We start from the raw sequence: 21,966 nt of genomic DNA on the forward strand, positions 1-21,966 counted from the left end.
GGCAGCAGCAGGCTCGTAAGCATTCATTCAAAACAGCACTTTTGTGCGTTTTGCCAGCAGCAAGCATTGAGCTGTTTATGACTTCAAGCCTATCAACTCCCGAGATTAGGCTGGTGTAAACGATGTGAAATGGCTAGCTAGTTAGCGGGGTGCGCGCTAATAGCGTTTCTAACGTCACTCGCTCTGAGACTTGGAGTGGTTGTTCCCCTTACTCTGCATGGGTAACGCTGCTTCGAGGGTGGCTGTTGTCGATGTGTTCCTGGTTCGAGCCCAGGTAGGGGCGAGGAGAGGGACGGAAGCTATACTGTTACACTGGCAATACTAAATTGCCTATAAGAACATCCAATAGTCAAAGATATATGAAATACAAAATGGTATAGAGAGAAATAGTCCTATAAATACTATATTAACTACAACCTAAAACCTTGGAATATTGAAGTCTCATGTTAAAAGGAACCACCAACTTTCATATGCTCTCATGTTCTGAGCAAGGAACATAAACGTTAGCTTTCTTACATGGCACATATTGCACTTTTACTCTCTTCTCCAACACTTTGTTTTTGCATTATTTAAACCAAATTGAACATGTTTCATTATTTATTTGAGTCTAAATAGATTTTTATTGATGTATTATATTAAGTTAAAATAAGTGTTCATTCAGTATTGTTGTAATTGTCATTATTACAAATAAATAAATAAAAATTGTCCGATTAATCGGTATCGGCTTTTTTTTTGGGTCCTCCAATAATCGGTATCGGTGTTGAAAAATCATAATCCGTCGACCTCTAGTCAACACCCTTCCAGGATACCGGGCCAGGTCGATAAGAAAGGCCTGTTCGCTGAAGTGTTTTAGGGAGTGTTTGACAGTGATGAGGGGCGGTCGTTTGACCGCAGACCCATTACGGACGCAGGCAATGAGGCAGAGGTGTATTTCAAGGGTTATTTCAAGGGTTCTGCCTGGTAGGTTCATTGATCATTTGTGTGAGATTGAGGGCATCTAGCTTAGATTGGAGGACGGCCGGGGTGTTAAGCATGTCCCAGTTTAGGTCACCAAACAGTACGAGCTCTGAAGATAGATGGGGGGCAATCAATTCCCATATGGTGTTCAGTGCACAGCTGGGACAGGTGGTCGAGAACAAGCGGCAATGGTGAGAGACTTGTTTCTAGAAAGGTGGATTTTTAGAAGTAGAAGCTCAAATTGTTTGGGCACAGACCTGGATAGTATGACAGAACTCTGCAGGCTCTCTCTGCAGTAAGATTGCAACTCCACCCCCTTTGGCGGGTCTATCTTGTCAGAAAAGGTTATAGTTAGGGATGGACATTTCTGGATTTTTTGTGGCCTTCCGAAGCCAGGATTCAGACATGGCTAGGACACCCGGGTTGGCAGAGTGTGCTAAAACACTGAATAAAACAAACTTAGGGAGGAGGCTTCTAATTTTAACATGCATGAAACCAAGGCTTTTACGGTTACAGAAGTCAGCAAATGAGAGCGCCTGGGGAATGGGAGTGGAGCTAGGCGCTGCAGGGCCTGGATTAACCTCTACATCACCAGAGGAGGAGTAGGGCTAAAGGCTATAAGAACGGGTCGTCCAGTGCGTTAGGAAGAGAGAGTAAAAGGAGCAGGTTTCTGGGTGCGGAAGAATAGATTCAAGGCATAATGTACAGACAAGACTATGGTAGGATGTGAATATAGTGGAGGTAAACCTAGGCATTGAGTGACGATCAGAGAGGTTTTGTCTCTAGGGACACCCTTTAAACCAGATGAGGTCACCGCATGTGTGGGAGGTGGAACAAAAGGGCTAGCTAAGGCATATTGAGCAGGGCTGGAGGCTCTATAGTGAAATAAGACAATAATCACAAACCAAAACAGCAATGGACAAGGCATACTGACATTAGGGAGAGGCATGCGTAACCGAGTGATCATAGGGACCAGTGAGTAGCTAGGCGAGCTGGAGACACGGCGATTCAGACAGCTAGCATGCCGGGGCTAGCAGAAGGGCCTTAGGGGGACGTCGCGACGGAAGAGTCTGTTGTAGCCCTCTCGGACGGTTACGTCGGCAGACCAGTCGTGATGGATCGGCAGGGCTCCGTGTAGGCAGTAAAAGGGTCCAGGCCAATTGACAAAATAGGTATTTTAGCCCAAGAAATTAACTGATGGACCTCTTCAGCTAACAGTCCAATATACTCTAGACAGCTAGTGGGCCATGGCTAGCAGGCTAGCGGATGGGCCTTCAGGGGATGTTGCGACGGAGGAGCCTGTTGAAACCCCCTCGGGCAGATTACGTAGGTAGACCAGTCATGATGGATCGACGAGGCTCTGTGTCGGCAGTAAAAGGGATACAGGCCAATTGTCAAAATAGGCATTGTAGCCTAAGGAGTATCTGATGCACCTCTTCAGCTAGCCGGGAGATGGGCCTAGCACGAGGCTAGTTCCAGGCTAACTGGTGCTTGCTTCGGGAGATGAGTCTCAGACAGCACGTGGAAATGCATTAGTGACAAGGGGACCCATCTGCCTGCATCAGGCACAATGGCACTGCTCACAACCACAGCCACATTGGTGCCACTCCAACAGAGGCTTTGTCCATGCACCGCAGGGCCTGCCAGCTAAGCAGTGAAAAAGAGGGATGTGTGAGGGTTTTTGTGCCTGAGATTTCAAACTGAGGTGAGTGTGCAACCGTAAGCATCTAGGACTCTATCCCACTATCCTGGCTGCTCCACTATATAAATCTCACATGCACACACAATGACGGCATCACATTGTCCAGTTTCTCAGTCTTTGTTAGATGTGCACCTGGCCACTGCACTGTGCCAGCGAAACGCCATAAAGAGTGCCACAATGGGACAAACATGAAGCTTTCAGGGTTACCATGGATACTGGCAAGCATCCCGGTAGCCTCCACTGTCGACCCCAACCCTCACTGCTTTTACTGTTTTACAAATGTCCTTATAGACAAAATGACCCTGTCCACTCCACCTTAACCCCCAACCCTCCCTCCCTGTAGATTCTGGCTGTAAGAGCATCTATCGGACCATGCCAGCGTCCTGGGGCTGCCGGCTTCCTGGAAGGGCTGTAACCCAAAGCCTGTAACCATACCTGGGGTATCTAGTTCATCAGAAGGACACAGGCAGCAGACACCCACAGCCCCCAGAGACAGGCGTTCCCCTCCCTGGGTGGGTTGGCCCGGTCCGTAGCCCTGTCCTGGAGGAGTAGTGTTTCTAGAAACCAAGCCGTCAGAGAGAAACTGGGGGTAACCGGACACCCCGTACAGGGAATACTGACCTGGGTATGGGGCTCGGAGAATCCGGAACCTGATAAGAGAATTCTGTTCTCCTGTTCATTACCCAATTCAATTATATTACTCTCAGTCTGTTTTATCAGGATTTGTAAGATACGGATGGAAATGAAAACAGACAGAGGTCCAGCTAAATGGTCAAAAAGGTTTATTCACGGAACGTTCTAATGTCAAAAATACAAAACAATTCATTTTATACTGACTTCTCACACCCACACATACACACAAACATACGCACACACATACGCACACACGCCCTGCTACGCACACACTGTCTGTCTCACTACCCAGCCAACAGAGATAGTGACCTTGTCCTTGAGACGTACTCCCCGTTCTCTCCCAAATCTCTAATCAGGTCGGCACCAAGCTCAGACAGTCTGTGTTTAAAATACCATAAAGACGTATTGTTTTACCCTAATTCTGACTAGGACTACACATTTATTGATTATGATTTTATACATTCTAATCAATTCCATACAATTATATGTTTCAGAGCGGAATATTCTAATCATTCAATTAACAGACAATTCTCACCTATCAGTTCCACAATATCCTGTGTCATGACGTTGGCCTGGGGGTAGGTTTATGACAATCATAAATACCTCTTCCCCCCTTTTTTCCTCTCTCTACCCTACTGATGTTACATTTGCAAACACCTTGGTTAACATAGAGATTCTGGGAACATCAGAAGGTGTGGGGAAATTAACTATATTCTGGTAATCCGACCAATTGAACATATGCGGTGGTACTTAATGAATATGATGTCAGTTCGGTTGTCATCTGAGACATTCTCATCAATGATAAGATGACATAAACTCTACAGTGGAAAGTCTACACAGAGTTATCGGATTCACATGGAATTGTTGTTCAATTTAAATGTTTGAATATGAAATTATTCGTGATGGGATGAAATGTGATTTTAGCTTCTAAAATGTGAGATTTGGGTTTTCATAAGGTAGGGCTCTGCTCAATCAGTGGCCCGCCCCTGTGAAGGGACATGGGCTGTAAAACTTTTCAAACACGCCCTCCTCTCCCTTCCTATATAAAGCCTTGATGACAATATAACCTCCTGTTCCGAGGATGTGAGGACGACGGTCCGATGTCAGAATGGTTCAGATAATAACTACAGAACGAAGCCAACATCAGCGTGAGCTTTGGTTGCGAATGGTATGAACGTTGAACTCTTATTCACTACAGAAGTGATACCTCCTAACCGTTGAGTTAGCAACAGCAGCTGCAAACGCAGGTTAGGAAGGAACAGACAGAGTATTCCATCTACCACACAACAACGTTACTACAACGTATCTAATTACCAGCAGAGACATTCTTCAAAGGACTCGGTTGGGCAACACGGCCTTCCATCTACCAAAAACCTACGGAAGCGCAGCTCAGAGTAAATATTTATTGCATTTCCCTTTTCCAAATGGGTGGTAATTTAGAATTTTATTTTTTATTTTTTCACCTTTATTTAACCAGGTAGGCTAGTTGAGAACAAGTTCTCATTTGCAACTGCGACCTGGCCAAGATAAAGCATAGCAGTGTGAACAGACAACACAGAGTTACACATGGAGTAAACAATTAACAAGTCAATAACACAGTAGAAAAAAAATGGGCAGTCTATATACAATGTGTGCAAAAGGCATGAGGAGGTAGGCGAATAATAAAATTTTGCAGATTAACACTGGAGTGATAAATGATCAGATGGTCATGTACAGGTAGAGATATTGGTGTGCAAAAGAGCAGAAAAGTAAATACATTTTTAAAAAACAGTATAAAAACAGTATGGGAATGAGGTAGGTGAAAATGGGTGGGCTATTTACCAATAGACTATGTACAGCTGCAGCGATCGGTTAGCTGCTCGGATAGCTGATGTTTGAAGTTGGTGAGGGAAGTCTCCAACTTCAGCGATTTTTGCAGTTCGTTCCAGTCACAGGCAGCAGAGTACTGGAACGAAAGGCGGCCAAATGAGGTGTTGGCTTTAGGGATGATCAGTGAGATACACCTGCTGGAGCGTGTGCTACGGATGGGTGTTGCCATCATGACCAGTGAACTGAGATAAGGCGGAGCTTTACCTAGCATGGACTTGTAGATGACCTGGAGCCAGTGGGTCTGGCGACGAATATGTAGCGAGGGCCAGCCGACTAGAGCATACAAGTCGCAGTGGTGGGTGGTATAAGGTGCTTTGGTGACAAAACGGATGGCACTGTGATAGACTGCATCCAGTTTGCTGAGTAGTGTTGGAAGCCATTTTGTAGATGACATCGCCGAAGTCGAGGATCGGTAGGATAGTCAGTTTTACTAGGGTAAGCTTGGCGGCGTGGGTGAAGGAGGCTTTGTTGCGGAATAGAAAGCCGACTCTTGATTTGATTTTCGATTGGAGATGTTTGATGTGAGTCTGGAAGGAGAGTTTGCAGTCTAGCCAGACACCTAGGTACTTATAGATGTCCACATATTCAAGGTCGGAACCATCCAGGGTGGTGATGCTAGTCGGGCATGCGGGTGCAGGCAGCGATCGGTTGAAAAGCATGCATTTGGTTTTACTCGCGTTTAAGAGCAGTTGGAGGCCACGGAAGGAGTGCTGTATGGCATTGAAGCTCGTTTGGAGGTTAGATAGCACAGTGTCCAATGACGGACCGAAAGTATATAGAATGGTGTCGTCTGCGTAGAGGTGGATCAGGGAATCGCCCGCAGCAAGAGCAACATCATTGATATATACAGAGAAAAGAGTCGGCCCGAGAATTGAACCCTGTGGCACCCCCATAGAGACTGCCAGAGGACCGGACAGCATGCCCTCCGATTTGACACACTGAACTCTGTCTGCAAAGTAATTGGTGAACCAGGCAAGGCAGTCATCCGAGAAACCGAGGCTATTGAGTCTGCCGATAAGAATATGGTGATTGACAGAGTCGAAAGCCTTGGCGAGGTCGATGAAGACGGCTGCACAGTACTGTCTTTTATCGATGGCGGTTATGATATCGTTTAGTACCTTGAGCGTGGCTGAGGTGCACCCGTGACCGGCTCGGAAACCAGATTGCACAGCGGAGAAGGTACGGTGGGATTCGAGATGGTCAGTGACCTGTTTGTTGACTTGGCTTTCGAAGACCTTAGATAGGCAGGGCAGGATGGATATAGGTCTATAGCAGTTTGGGTCCAGGGTGTCTCCCCTTTGAAGAGGGGGATGACTGCGGCAGCTTTCCAATCCTTGGGGATCTCAGACGATATGAAAGAGAGGTTGAACAGGCTGGTAATAGGGGTTGCGACAATGGCGGCAGATAGTTTCAGAAATAGAGGGTCCAGATTGTCAAGCCCAGCTGATTTGTACGGGTCTAGGTTTTGCAGCTCTTTCAGAACATCTGCTATCTGGATTTGGGTAAAGGAGAACCTGGAGAGGCTTGGGCGAGGAGCTGCGGGGGGGGCGGAGCTGTTGGCCGAGGTTGGAGTAGCCAGGCGGAAGGCATGGCCAGCCGTTGAGAAGTGCTTATTGAAGCATTCGATAATCGTGGATTTATCGGTGGAGACCGTGTTACCTAGCCTCAGTGCAGTGGGCAGCTGGGAGGAGGTGCTCTTGTTCTCCATGGACTTCACAGTGTCCCAGAACTTTTTGGAGTTGGAGCTACAGGATGCAAACTTCTGCCTGCGTGTATTGGTTCCTGACTTCCCTGAACAGTTGCATATCACGGGGGCTATTCGATGCTATTGCAGTCCGCCACAGGATGTTTTTGTGCTGGTCGAGGGCAGTCAGGTCTGGAGTGAACCAAGGGCTGTATCTGTTCTTGGTTCTGCATTTTTAGAACGGAGCATGCTTATCTAAAATGGTGAGGAAGTTACTTTTAAAGAATGACCAGGCATCCTCAACTGACGGGATGAGGTCAATGTCCTTCCAGGATACCCGGGCCAGGTCGATTAGAAAGGCCTGCTCACAGAAGTGTTTTAGGGAGCGTTTGACAGTGATGAGGGGTGGTCGTTTGACTGCGGCTCCGTGGCGGATACAGGCAATGAGGCAGTGATCGCTGAGATCCTGGTTGAAGACAGCGGAGGTGTATTTGGAGGGCCAGTTGGTCAGGATGACGTCTATGAGGGTGCCCTTGTTTACAGAGTTAGGGTTGTACCTGGTGGGTTCCTTGATGATTTGAGTGAGATTGAGGGCATCTAGTATACATTGTAGGACTGCCGGGGTGTTAAGCATATCCCAGTTTAGGTCACCTAACAGAACAAACTCTGAAGCTAGATGGGGGGCGATCAATTCACAAATGGTGTCCAGGGCACAGCTGGGAGCTGAGGGTGGTCGGTAGCAGGCGGCAACAGTGAGAGACTTATTTCTGGAGAGGGTAATTTTCAAAATTAGTAGTTCGAACTGTTTGGGTATGGACCTGGAAAGTATGACATTACTTTGCAGGCTATCTCTGCAGTAGACTGCAACTCCGCCCCCTTTGGCAGTTCTATCTTGACGGAAGATGTTATAGTTGGGTATGGAAATCTCTGATGGCCTTCCTGGTGGCCTTCCTGAGCCAGGATTCAGACACGGCAAGGACATCAGGGTTAGCAGAGTGTGCTAAAGCAGTGAGTAAAACAAACTTGGGGAGGAGGCTTCTGATGTTGACATGCATAAAACCAAGGCTTTTTCGATCACAGAAGTCAACAAATGAGGGTACCTGGGGACATGCAGGGCCTGGGTTTACCTCCACATCACCCGCAGAACAGAGAAGGAGTAGTATGAGGGTGCGGCTAAAGGCTATCAAAACTGGTCGCCTAGAGCGTTGGGGGCAGAGGATAAGAGGAGCAGGTTTCTGGGCATGGTAGAATATATTCAGGGCATAATGCGCAGACAGGGGTATGGTGGGGTGCGGGTACAGCGGAGGTAGGCCCAGGCACTGGGTGATGATGAGAGAGGTTGTATCTCTGGACATGCTGGTTGTAATGGGTGAGGTCACCGCATGTGTGGGAGGTGGGACAAAGGAGGTAACAGGGGTATGCAGAGTGGGTCTAGGGGCTCCATTGTGAACTAAAACAATGATAACTAACCTGAACAACAGTATACAAGGCATATTGACATCTGAGAGAGACATACAGCGAGGAATACAGTAATCACAGGTGTTGAATTTGGAAAGCTAGCTAAAAACAGTAGGCGAGGCTAATCCGCTAGCACAACAAACAGCAGGTAAAATGGCGTTGACTAGGCAACGGGGCCGACAGGTAAGACAAACTAGCAGAAAGGAGTACCGTGATTAATGGACAGTCCAGCGTGCGTCAGCTATGTAGCCAAGAGATCAGTGTCCAGGGGGCAGCGGTGGATGGGCAGGGAGGCTGGGCTGGCGAGTGTTATCCAGGTTTTTAAAAAACTAACAATGACTAAATAGCTTGTAGCTAGTTAGCTGGTTAGCGTCTGGAGGTTCTTGAGTGTGTCATAAAAATAAAAATAAGAGTAAAAGTAATAGCGATTCCGTATCACATTGGGTGAGGCAGGTTTCCGGAAGGTAAAAATCAAAAAGAGATAGGGAGTAAATGGGGTCAGAGAGTGATTGGGACGCGGTGGTTCAGACGGTTAGCAGGCCTGAGCTAACAAGCTAACAGTTCGTAGGCCCGAGCTAGACAAGGTAGCAGTTAGCGGACCGGAGCTTGACAAGCTAGCCGTTAGCAGGCCGAATTAGCAAGCAGGGAGATAGCGAGGGCTAGAGAGTTAACCTTTGGGGGACGTCGCGATGGGGTGAGTCTGTTTATTCCTCTTCATGCGGTGAGCTGGAGATACAGCGATTCAGAAAGCTCGCGGGCCTTGGCCAGCAGATGGATCTTTGGCGATGTCGCAGCGGAAAAGCCTGTTGAAATCCCCTCGGACGATTATGTCGGCGGACCAGTCGTGATGGATCGGCGGGGCTCCGAGTCGGCAGTAGAGGGTCCAGGCCAATTGGCAAAATAGGTATTGTTGGACCTCTTCGGCTAGTCGGGAGATGGGCTTAGCTCGAGGCTAGCTCCAGGCTAACTGGTGCTTGCTCTGGGACAGAGACGTTAGCCAGGAGTAGCCACTCGGATTGCAGCTAGCTAGTTGCGATGATCCGGTGTAAAGGTTCAGAGCTTGCGGTAGGAATCCGGAGATGTGGTAGAGAAAAAGCAGTCTGATATGCTTTGGGTAGATGTCGCGCTGGTGTCCTAGTTAGCGTTGAAGAGCGCAAGCAGTGGCTAGCTACTAGCTAGTAGCTAGTTAGCTGGCTAGCTTCTGATGAGGGTTCCGATTCTAAAGTATAGAAAAAGCAGATCCGTACCACATTGGGTGATGCGGGTTGCAGGAGAGTATATTCAGCCTGTAGTTGGAAAGTGAGATTAAAATATGTACGAAATATATACAGAAAAAAAACGAGGAAAAACTATATTTACACTATACAGGACGGGACAAGACAAAACACACGTCCGACTGCTACGCCATCTTGGAACCAATGCATAAGATTCTGTACTTACGATAGCACAGATTCACCCTTTGTTCCTCAGTCTTCCCGCTCTTTCACTCAAACCCAGCCCTTTTCTTTTGTGTAACCTGCTGTCATATCTTTTCCGCCCGCTAGCGACGTTTTCCTTTATGACGTAATTTGTAATCAAGTTATGATTAATTATGTGTATGTGTAATTCTTTGTGATTAGTTAGGTAGTAAATAAATAACTAAACCCAATTTTGTATTGCTGATTCAACTTGTTAGCCAGGGTTCGTGCAGATAACCAAGAATTTACAACTTTCAGATGAGACTGAATTAAGATGACGATTAATATTGACTGCTATTGATGTAAAATATTACTAGGTCTTTAAGAGTTTATTCGGAAGATAACAGCTCTATAAATATTATTTTGTGGTGCCCCGACTCTCTAGTTAATTACTGCTAGGTTTAACTGGGAAATGTGTGTCTGGTTTGACATTGTAACCCCAGCATCTCTCTCTCTTAAGGGCATAAAATCTAATTGCGATTTCATTTAACCAAATATTGCGATTGGACTTGAACTGTGGTGCTCGAGTGACAGGGGGCGAAGGCTTGGTGTGTGTGGGAAGCAGCCGCAAGAGGAGAGAGGGAGACGTCGAAAAGAGCAAACCATAAAAATGGACGTTACACATGGCTGAGTGGCGTTTGAAAATATTGCATGCAATATGGATCTCTTGCGATATGGATATTGCATATATCAAGATTGCAATTTGGATGTGCATTTCGATTATTTGTGCAGTCTGACTCCTGACTCACCTCCTCGATGTAGCTCTCCACGAAGGATCCCCGGAACATGGCCGCCATCCAGTCGCAGCTGGAGATGAGCAGGGGCTTGTGGGCCGGCAGGTATCCATCGTCCAGGTGGAACACCACATCTAAAACCAGGGGGAGGGAAAAGACTGAGCACTCATCTCGGAGTGAGCCACAGAGTCGAGGCTACAGAAAGACGGGAAGACAGATGGACAGACACAAACACACAGACAAACGCAGACAGACAGATGCACACGGAGACATAGAGAGAGGTAGACAGAGCATGAGAGAAATCGACAAACGGGAGGGATAGGGTGGCACACAGTGACAAGCAGAGTTTAGATACTAAGTTTGAAACCTATATATGCACACACTTGAAGGGCTCGAACTGTCCCTTTATTCTGTTGGAGGCCGAAAGATGTCCTTCTAAAGAAGAAGCATTCTATAAAAAAAATCTAAACCAATCCCCAGGGCAGACTTATAGACCTCGCCAATCTTCATAGGGCATAGAAACCACTAGAGCGTGTAAATAATTTATATTCACTACATGACCATATGTATGTGGACACCTGCTCGTCGAACATCTCATTCCAAAATCATGGGTATTAAATATGGAGTTCCTTCTATAAACAGCCTCCACTCTTCTGGGAAGGTTTTCCACTAGATGTTGGAACATTGCTTTTGGGATTTGCTTCCATTCAGCCACAAGAGCATTAGTGAGGTCAGGCACTGATGTTGGTCGATTAAGCCTGGCTCGCAGTCAGTGTTCCAATTCATCCCAAAAGTGTTTATGGGATTTTTATGAATAATGACTAAATGATGTATACATTTAACATAGAACTATAACTAAACAGAATACTATTCTGTCACTGTATGAATCTTATTATAATCATAACACTAAATATAATGTGTGTAGTTTTAGTCAAGAATTAGAACAAGGACTTTCTGTTCCTTGTTAGAAACGAATGGAGCTATCGTCAGACCGGCTGGAATACTGTGTTCCTTACAGGACATTCTGTCCCCACCCAGGGAGGGGAGAGACCTTGGGCTTGTAGTAGATTGTTTAACAGGTGGCAGACAATGTAAGAAGGCTTGTGAACTATATTGCCATTGTATCTGAGAGGAGGATGGACATTTATGATGAAAATGTGAGGTATATAAACCAATGTACATGCTATTATGAGCAGAGCTCTCGAGAATAAACGCTATTGGCTAATTTTGGTGGCTGGTCTCTGTCCATTTTATGCAAATAAGAACCTTACAAATTCTTAGAAACGGACAGAGTGTTTTAATTGAATTGGTTAATGAACGCATAAGAATTCAATTAATCTAACAGTGTTCGATGGTGTTGAGGTTAGGGATCTGTGCAGGCCTGTCAAGTTCTTCCACACCGATCTTTACAAACCATTTCTGTATGGACCTCGCTTTGTGCACAGGGGAATTGTCATGCTGAAACAGGACAGGGCCTTCCCCAAACTGTTGCCACCACAATGTTGTAAACACAGAATCGTCTAGAATGTCATTGTATGCTGTAGTATTAACATTTCCCTTCACTGGAACGGCCTATCCAGGACCATGAAAAACAGCCACAGACCATTATCCCTCCTCAACCAAACTTTACAGTTCCAGATCCAACAATAATATCAAGTGCCGAGAAATTCTGGGCTTAAAAACAAAAAGTGTCATTGCACACTGATAATTCATGTTCTTTTAAATCTACCATTTGGATCCCTCTGTAGCCTCATAGAGCATCTAGACAATTTTTCAAACCTCTCTGGATTACAATAAAATTATGATAAGTGTACTATATTTAAGCCCGAGGGGGTGTGGCATATGGTCAATATACCACAGCTAAGGGCTGTTCTTATGCAAGACACAACACGAAGTGTTTGGATACAGACCTTAGCAGCAGTATATTGGCCATATATACCACACCTCCTCGTGCCTTATTGCATAAATATACGACAGCTGTCAGCCAATCAGCATTCTGGGCTTGAACCACCCAGTTTATAATATGCATTGGATCACAAAAAAATACAACTTTTACATTAGCTTGTAGTTTACCAATAAAATGGTCTGATGGTGAAGTGGAAATACTCATTCAATCATATCCCGAAAGAAAAAAATGATCTCAATACAATACATTTGAATAGAAAGTTAGCAAAAATAGTTAAGGTCTTGCTACAGTCGAAAGGAAAATACATGTTTTTGGAAAACTCACCCTGATTAACTCTTAGTCATATCCCAGTTTACCCATTTGCTTATGGCCTTGCATGCACCTAGAAACGTGTTTTTGAAATTATATGAGCAAAAATGTTTCAATTGTTTCAAACGGCATGCCAGACACCTTGGCAACGATTACAGCATCGAGCCTTGGGAAGGACGCTACAAGCTTGGCACACCTGTATTTGGGGAGTTTCTCCCATTCTTCTCTGCAGATGCTCACAAGCTCTGTCAGGTTTGATAGGGAGCTTTGTTGCACAGCTATTTTCAGGTCTCTCCAGAGATGTTTGATTGGGTTCAAGTCTGGGGTCTGGCTGGGCCAATCAAGGACATTGAGACTTGTCCCGAAGCCACTCCTGCGTTGTATTGGCTGTGTGCTTAGGGTCGTGGTCCTGTTGGAAGGTGAACTTTCGCATCAGTCTGAAGTCCTGAGCACTCTGGATCAGGTTCTCATCAATGATCTCTCTGTACTTTGCTCCATTCATCTTTCCCTTGATCCTGACCAGTTTCCCAGTCCCTGCCTCTGAAAATCATCCACACAGAATGATGCTGCAACCACCATGCTTCACCGTAGGGGTGGTGCCAGGTTTCCTCCAGACGTGACACTTGGCATTCAGAACAAAGAGTTCAATCTTGCTTTCATCAGACCAGAGAATCTTGTTTCTCATGGTCTGAGAGTCCTTCAGGTGCCTTTTGGTAAACTCCAAGCGGGATGTCATGTGCCTTTTACTGAAGAGTGGCTTTCGTCTCGCAACTCTACCATAAAGGACTGATTGCTGGAGTGTTGCAGAGAGGGTTGTCCTTCTGGAAGGTTCTCCCATCTCCACAAAGGAATTCTAGAGCTCTGTCAGAGTGACCATCGGGTTCTTGGTCACCTCCCTGACCAAGGCCCTTCTCCCCCGACTGCTCAGTTTGGCCGGGCAGCCAGTTCTAGGAAGAGTCTTGATGGTTCCAAACTTCTTCCATTTAAAAATGATAGAGGCCACTGTGTTCTTTTATATATTTACAAAGCAAATATATGGGGGATTGAAAATGAAGCAGACAATTACATTGATGGAAGCCACAATCTATTTGCTACAATGATCTGCTCCCTAAAAATACAAAAATCAACTTTACAGTTGGCACTATGAATTGGGGCAGGTAGCATTCTCCTGGCATCCGCCAAACCCAGGTTTGTCTGCCAAACTGCCAGATGGCGAAGTGGGATTCAGCACTCCAGAGAACGTTTTCCACTGCTCCAGAGTCCAATGGCAGCGAGCTTTACATCACTCCAGCCGACGCTTGGCATTGCGCATGCTGATCTTAGGCGTGTGTGTGGCTGCTCGGCCATGTAAACCCATTTCATGAAGCTCCCGGCGCACAGTTCTTGTGCTGACGTTTGGAACTGAGGACAGACGATTTTTACTCGCTATGCGCTTCAGCACTCAGAGGTCCCGTTCTGTGAGCTTGTGCATCCTACCACCTCGCGGCTGAGCCGTTGAAGCTCCTAGATGTTTCCACTTCACAATAACAGCATTTACAGTTGACCGGTGCAGCTCTAGCAGGGCAGAAATTTCACTTACTGACTTGTTGGAAAGGAGGCATACTATGACGGTGCCACGTTGAAAGTCACTGAGCTCTTCGGTAAGGCCATTCTGCTGCCAATGTTTGTCTATGGAGATTGCATGGCTGTGTGCATTTTTTTAAATTTTTATTTTTTATTTTTTTTACACCTGTCAGCAACAGGTGTGGCTGAAATAGCCGAATCCACTAAATTGAAGGGGTGTCCACAGACTTCTGTGTATATTGAAAAAGAAATACCCACGGAAACAGACACAATGACTATAAAATAAGGATTGTGGTATGCCAGCTGATGGTAGAAAAGTCTACAGTTACTTTAGAGATGGTATAGGACTCTCACCTTGAGGTAAACGCTATAGCCAATATGCACACACACACACACACACACACACACACACACACACACACACAAACCAGAAATAAGTGACGTAAAGAAACACATGGGCACGGCACACATACGGAGAAAGCAGAGAAGCTCAGCGACACATATTTAGATCGATGACACCAAATGAAGGACAGGACACACAAACAAAATATTGCAGATAGGAAAAGCAATATCTTGGCCACAGATTCAGATGTGTGAATTCATGGGAGAATATTGGAATAAAGTGGGAATGCTAAACGTGCTGTGCACACACACACACAAACGCACGCAAACGCATGCACACTAGCTCTGAGAACGCAGTATGTCAAGGAAAGTGGGGGCAGTGTGTTTACCGGCGAAGGTACCCTTGCTGAGGCACTCTTTGATGCGGTTGGCTCGGCGGACATGGAAGGCCTTGGTGATCTCCTGGTTCATGAAGCTTTCACGGTTCAGCACGTTGGCCACCATCATCCTCAGGTCAAACACCTCCAGCAGCTCGGCGATGGTGGCCACCTGCATCAGGCCCCCTCGGCTCTCGTCCAGACTGCCTGTGTACAGGTACTGCAGCACCGCCTGGAACCACAGCAAAGTTGAAAAAATAATAAACACCCTCTCGGAAGAGTATTAAGCCAAGCAGTGGTATAAATTAAGTTAATAAACACCATTTGATGTGTTTGGATTAACTTCACTTTAATGACCTTTAATTCTCCTTTAAAATGTCTTTGTTGCCCTAAAATGTGTTATGGTTGGAATGACCAGTAGGGGACATTCTTCACAGTGAACTAAAATGATTATACAACCCTGGAACAGTGATGGGAATGGGAACCTCACGGTGTAGCTGGTTTTGCATGATTTAATATAGTGATTTAGCAGACGCTATTATCCAAAGCATCTTGCAAGACTTGTTTTGTTGGTATCTGATCTTACCTGGAAGGGTTCTTCCTGTATGAGACCGTCCATGGAGACCACAGTCATGAGGCGAAGTCGCCCTGTCTCAGGGTCAGCTATGTGCTCCAGGTACACACTCAGGAAGCCCCTCCCCCATCCCGAGAGGCCACGGCCGGCTCCCAGGGGCCCCAGAGGGCACTGGCTCCTGGCGGGGAGGGCGTTATCACTTTTGGAAGTCCTCAGGGAGCCCTGCTGGAGCATGGGTGGCCGTTTGAGTCCCCTGGCGCCCCCCTCCCCCTCCTTATCGATGTCCAAGCTCTTCGTGCGCCCCGCCTGCTCTTTGGCCCCTCTCCTGTTCTGCTCGTCCTCCTCCCCACTCTCGGCTCGCTCCTCTCCCTCCCAATCTGACTCAGTAGCCAGCAGGTCCAGGGTGAAGAGGTCATAGAACTTGGAGCAGGATGTGGCCAGGTAGACTTTGTGTGCGAAGACGCGCGTAGCACCGCCCTGGAGGAGGAAGAGGACGTCGGCGCACAGCGACTGGCAGAAGAGGGAATCAGGGGCCTCTCCATCGATGGGAGGGGGGTCGGGGATGCCAACCACAGGGCGAGGGGGACGGGGGGGCAGGAACGGGGCCTGGAGGAGGGGCCGCTGGACTCTCTTCAGGTGGGACTTCCAGAACTGGAGGTGGCGACGGGAGATAAGGGCAGAACGGATAGCATTGTCGAACACATCCTTTACCCCAAACTGGGCCACGATGCTGGTCTCAAAGTAGGGAATGCCCAGCTCCTTTGCCACCTCGTGGCCTCTCTCTGGAGGTAGGATGTCTGTAGGCTTGATGGGTCTGAGAACAAAGGGAGAGGGTTAGAGAATTAGCAGAGAGATAGATATCTAATGAAATGATTGTGCTATAACTGTGCTATCGTGGGCTGTAACTGAGTCAAGAATGTATTAGACAATAACAAGGAAAGAAACTATGGACAGACAGAAGGCTGGACAGGTATGTTTGCGATTCAATCAAATGCCAAACATCCAGCCAATGGATGTGATGGGACTGCTGCGGTCAAGGTGGTCCAGACCTGGGTTCAAAAACTATTTTAAGTATTTCAATTACTTTCAAAGAGTCAAATATGGCCATTTATTTGAAAATACTGAAATACAGACAAGTGTATTTTCAAACACAAATATTTAAATACTGCATTTGTTCCCTGGTCTGTTTTGTCCTAGGGGATACTTGAGATATATTTGGAAACAAATATTGTTGGCTATTTGAAAATAGTTTCAAATGGTAGGTCTATTTCTAGGAAATAATTTGAAAATACTTTCAAATACTTAAAATAAAAGTAGTTGGATTTGGGCACATTACTTGAAAATAAAAACGTTAAATAAAAAAGTAAATATGCTTATAATGGCGCCGGAGGGGATGGGTGACGATTTACAGGCTCCTAACCAACTGTGCTATTGTGTGTGTTTTTTCGTACATTATTTTGTACATAATGTTGCTGCTACCGTCTCTTATGACCGAAAACAGCTTCTGGATATCAGATCAGCGATTACTCACCTTAACCTGCACCAACAAGCTATCATGTTTAAACACACCAAGACAGTTGTGAAGAGGGCATGACAAAACCTTTTACCCCCCCCCAGGACACTGAAAATATTTGACATGGGTCCCCAGATCCTCTAGAAGTTCTACAGCTGCACCATCGAGAGGATCCTGACCAGTTGAATCACCGTCTGGCATCCGACCGTAAGGCGCTAGAGGGTAGTGCATACTGCCCCCCCGTGATTTTACACTGCTGCTACTCGCTGTTTATTATCTATGCAGGCACTACACCCCTACCTACATGTGCAAATTACCTCGACTAACCTGTACCCCCGCACATAGCCTCGGTACTGTTATTTTCTTGTGTTACTTTACATTTTTTACTTTAGTTTATTTAGTAAATATTTCTTGAACCGCATTGTTGGTTAAGAGCTTGTAAGTAAGCATTTCACGATAAGGTCTACACCTGTTGTATTCGGCGCATGTGACAAATACGATTTGATTTTAAACCAGGGTCTGACATGGACCCGTCTCAGGAAGACCAGGGTGATTGTGGTCTTACTTGGCTAGGGGTCTGCGGGCGCGGTTGACAGCCTCCAGGTCGGCATAGCGCAGGTCCAGCTGGCAGCCCACCAGGATGATAGGGGTGCGGGGGCAGAAGTGCTTAATCTCAGGGTACCACATGGTGCGGACGTGGCGCAGGGAGTTGGGGTTGGCCAGGGAGAAACACAGCACCACCACGTCAGACCTGTGCCACACACAAATAAGAGAGGTAGAGAGGATTGCGAGATAGTTGGGGAAAGGAGGGAGGGAGGGAGTAAGAGAGAGAGAGAAGTACATTCCTGGAGGTCAAAAACATGTCTGAAAAGAGTCTGCACTAGTGCTGCTAGGCACAGTGAATATGGATGGCGACACTGAGCGGGCTGGGGTGTGAGGTCATAGGGTTGTGTGTGTGTGTGTGTCATGTCTACAGGCCTCTGAGGCTGGTGGGCTATGAAGCCCCTTTCTCTCGCTTATGTAAGCCCACTAAGGCTGTAAGGCTGCCAATGACACAGAAAGTGGCTAATAATAGAGCAACACACACACACACACACAAACAATAGCTACAGTGCAGCATCAGCTACTTACTTCCTCAGCCAGTCAGTGCGATGGGCCAGGCTGACAACAGGACTTAAGGCTGTTCTCAACCACTAGTGTCTCTGAGGCACGGCTCTGACGGGCATGTGTGTGTGGCTTCCCATATGTGAATGAATATGCCAGCTACCACATAACCAGCACAGCACTAAGGGAGCCTCTCCACTCTTCCCTGATTTCAGACTAAACAGAGCACTCCGTTATAGTGGCAATGGAAATGGACTTCAGTAAAGATAAATAGGCTAATTGTTATATTTTATTGGGATTTATCCGGGGTCAAAACATGGATTTCACTAAATATATTATAATAATTTGAATCAATAAGTAGGGCTGTGACGGTCATAGAATTTTGGATGACAGTAATTGGTATAATGGCATAATTGGGTGGACCATTGCGAGTGTATCTATAGGAGCGAAGAAGGAATTAAAAGCAGGAAGTCAAAGAAGGAAGTGTATCCATCAATATGTGCTGATAATATTGTTGATTCAACTTAGACATGACAAAAAATACATTCCATTGCATGAGCCTCATAAGTCAACATAATTAGAATTAACATTCTACATTTCAGCACGGAGCAACAACGTTTTAGTACGTTGTTAAGATTCCATGTTACCGCAGAAATGGACTCAACTGCAGGAATGTCCCGCTGACCCGTCTTCAGTCAGCTGTTCGTTCCATAATCATTGGTTACACAGTTATACAGTAATTATGCCAGCCCTAAGGCCAACAACCATGGTCAGATTAAAGGGTTATTAACCCATAAGTGTCTAAATCCTGTCTAAGCTGGCAGGGGAGTGTGTGTGTGTGTGTGTGTGTGTGTGTGTGTGGGGGGGGCAGCCTTTCTTGAAGTATGGGTTGCGACATGTCAGAGTAAATGTATAATTATTTCATGAAATGATTTGGCCAAGTGCAACTGCACTCTCTGTTCAGTGCGCTCTGATTAGCAGCGTTTTCTCTACTCAGTTTGGCAGCTGCGTCAGTGGACGGGAGATCCCAAGTGTGCTTCGAAGAAGATCACTCCGCAGTACTGTCATACAGCAGCAGATGATGGTGCGCCATCAGCCACTTGCCGTGTTCAAGACAACTGGGAACTCGGAAAAATACAAGGTCAAATCATGATTTCAGTGATCTTCAGGTTGGAAAGTTGTAGCTTATAGAAAGAGGCCGAATTGATTTGACCCAGTTGGAACTTGTTTTTTTCCCTCAGAGTTCCCAGTTATATTTAAACTCACTGAAGCTAAATGTGGGAGATTTCCGAGTTCCTGGTTGTTTTGAAGCGGCAACTGAATTGTCATTCCCACTCGCCATCCCTCACCGCTGTCATCAAATGGACTCAAGCTAGCAACAAGTTCTGACTGAGCTCAAATGTCATGAAACGCAAATACAGCGATGAGTTTCTCTCTCTTGGTTTAATACACACTTTGAGAAATAACGAGGAGCGCCCAATGTGTTTTGTGCGGGTTAGTGCTGAATGAGTCTCTCAAAATGGAACAAATTAAAACGACACGTCCCGACCAAACATCCATAGCATGACGGTCAACCCAGGGAGTTCTTTCAGGAAAGGGCAGAATGCTTCAGGAAACAGTGCTTCGACAGTGGATGACTAAATCAGGTGATGGTAAGCAGACATAAGGGAGTATCTCTCATCGTAGTCGATGTGAGTTTCTCTTTCAAACAATCTCCTTGTACACAGCTAATAGCTAGCTAGCTAACATTAGCCAAAGCAAGCTAGCTAGCTACTGATAGTGAAATCATAAGTAACAGTACATATGAAGATGAAACATGATCAGGCCTACTGTATAAATTATTGTTGAAAACAAGTCTCGGTTGGAACTGTTGCTGTTTAAATACAAGTCATATTTTTTATTCTGAACTGCTATAAACTGCAAGGTGGTTTTTGAGGCAAACACACACACACACAGTTCTGGGTTGCTGATCTACAGCAGGAAGCGGTCTCCTGCCTGGCTGTTCTGACCTAGTTTGGCACCACATACTTATGTGAGACAGGGTTCTGGATTCTGGCATACTTAAAAAAACAGCACAGAAACAGATCCAATGCTGAGCATTACCTCAGGGTTGCACTGTCAAAAACTAAGCCCAGAATAGACACGCTTGTTGAAAACTTCAACCAGTCGCACACCTCTCATTAGGACTGTGTGCGCGTGTGTGTTTTCTGGTCTATATCTGTGTGAGGCCTCAAAAAGCATCTGGCTTCAATCAGTTTCTTCCAGTTTCTGAAAGAAAAAGATTTCTTTGTTCTTAATAGCAACAGTTCCAACCTAGACAGATATGTAAGAGTGTTTTTAATGGGAAAAAACAAACATGAATAGTTAATTAAATGGGTATTTCATTTCATTGTTATTTGTCTGTATTGCATTTTTTTTTGCAATGAAATGTACCAATATTTGCATATAGTTGCATGTTTTCATAAGCTTGGGTCCCAGGAAAACACAGACTTTCTCATTTGGATCTCAGGCTGAACAAGTTTAAGAACCCATGGTATATGTAATTGTTTAAGTATGTCATACCAAGGATCATTTAGCTATTTGATTTTGAAGACCCCTTGAAGTATCACACAAAAAAAAGAACGTTTTTGTGAGAACACCGATTTTCTGGATGTCTCATGATCTGACAAACACAGCTCTAGCCCTGTCACTTTTCACCGCAGATGCGGAAATGTAACATAGGCGTATCCAATGCAACAAAAAAAAAAAGATATCTCTAGCTTAAACTGACATATTTATGGGGATTTTTGTATTATGCTAAATCGATTTCGGTGGGGCGTGGACATCATCCTTAGGGGTTAAAGATGATAATGGAAGATGAAACATTCGGGGGATGAGCTCAAGTTCTACTGAAACGTAACCGGTCAACAGAGTCAACTAGGTTTTTTATTTTTTATTTTTATTTCACCTTTATTTAACCAGGTAGGCTAGTTGAGAACAAGTTCTCATTTGCAACTGCGACCTGGCCAAGATAAAGCATAGCAGTGTGAACAGACAACACAGAGTTACACATGGAGTAAACAATTAACAAGTCAATAACACAGTAGAAAAAAAAATGGGCAGTCTATATACAATGTGTGCAAAAGGCATGAGGAGGTAGGCGAATAATACAATTTTGCAGATTAACACTGGGGTGATAAATGATCAGATGGTCATGTACAGGTAGAGATATTGGTGTGCAAAAGAGCAGAAAAGTAAATAAATAAATAAAAAAACAGTATAAAAACAGTATGGGAATGAGGTAGGTGAAAATGGGTGGGCTATTTACCAATAGACTATGTACAGCTGCAGCGATCGGTTAGCTGCTCGGATAGCTGATGTTTGAAGTTGGTGAGGGAGATAAAAGTCTCCAACTTCAGCGATTTTTGCAGTTCGTTCCAGTCACAGGCAGCAGAGTACTGGAACGAAAGGCGGCCAAATGAGGTGTTGGCTTTAGGGATGATCAGTGAGATACACCTGCTGGAGCGTGTGCTACGGATGGGTGTTGCCATCGTGACCAGTGAACTGAGATAAGGCGGAGCTTTACCTAGCATGGACTTGTAGATGACCTGGAGCCAGTGGGTCTGGCGACGAATATGTAGCGAGGGCCAGCCGACTAGAGCATACAAGTCGCAGTGGTGGGTGGTATAAGGTGCTTTGGTGAGAAAACGGATGGCACTATGATAGACTGCATCCAGTTTGCTGAGTAGAGTGTTGGAAGCCATTTTGTAGATGACATCGCCGAAATCGAGGATCGGTAGGATAG

The 21,966-nt window shown here is 45.7% G+C and overlaps 1 protein-coding gene across 6 annotated transcripts in view; it reads right to left on the bottom strand.

Annotated features, from left to right (window-relative positions):
* Positions 1–21,966, bottom strand: part of LOC115139719 (rho-related BTB domain-containing protein 2-like) — a 112,062-nt gene that overhangs the window by 21,124 nt on the left and 68,972 nt on the right. For all 6 annotated transcript variants that reach the window (XM_029677413.2, XM_029677416.2, XM_029677415.2 and 3 more), the window contains 4 exons: positions 17,644–17,829; positions 15,578–16,379; positions 15,004–15,223; positions 10,510–10,628 (listed from right to left, as the gene is read on the bottom strand). In XM_029677413.2, coding sequence (XP_029533273.1) covers positions 10,510–10,628; positions 15,004–15,223; positions 15,578–16,379; positions 17,644–17,829 — 1,327 coding nt within the window. The remainder of the gene's footprint in view (positions 1–10,509; positions 10,629–15,003; positions 15,224–15,577; positions 16,380–17,643; positions 17,830–21,966) is intronic.

Source organism: Oncorhynchus nerka, linkage group LG13 (genome assembly GCF_034236695.1).
Source record: "Oncorhynchus nerka isolate Pitt River linkage group LG13, Oner_Uvic_2.0, whole genome shotgun sequence".
Classification (NCBI taxonomy): Eukaryota; Metazoa; Chordata; class Actinopteri; order Salmoniformes; family Salmonidae; genus Oncorhynchus; species Oncorhynchus nerka.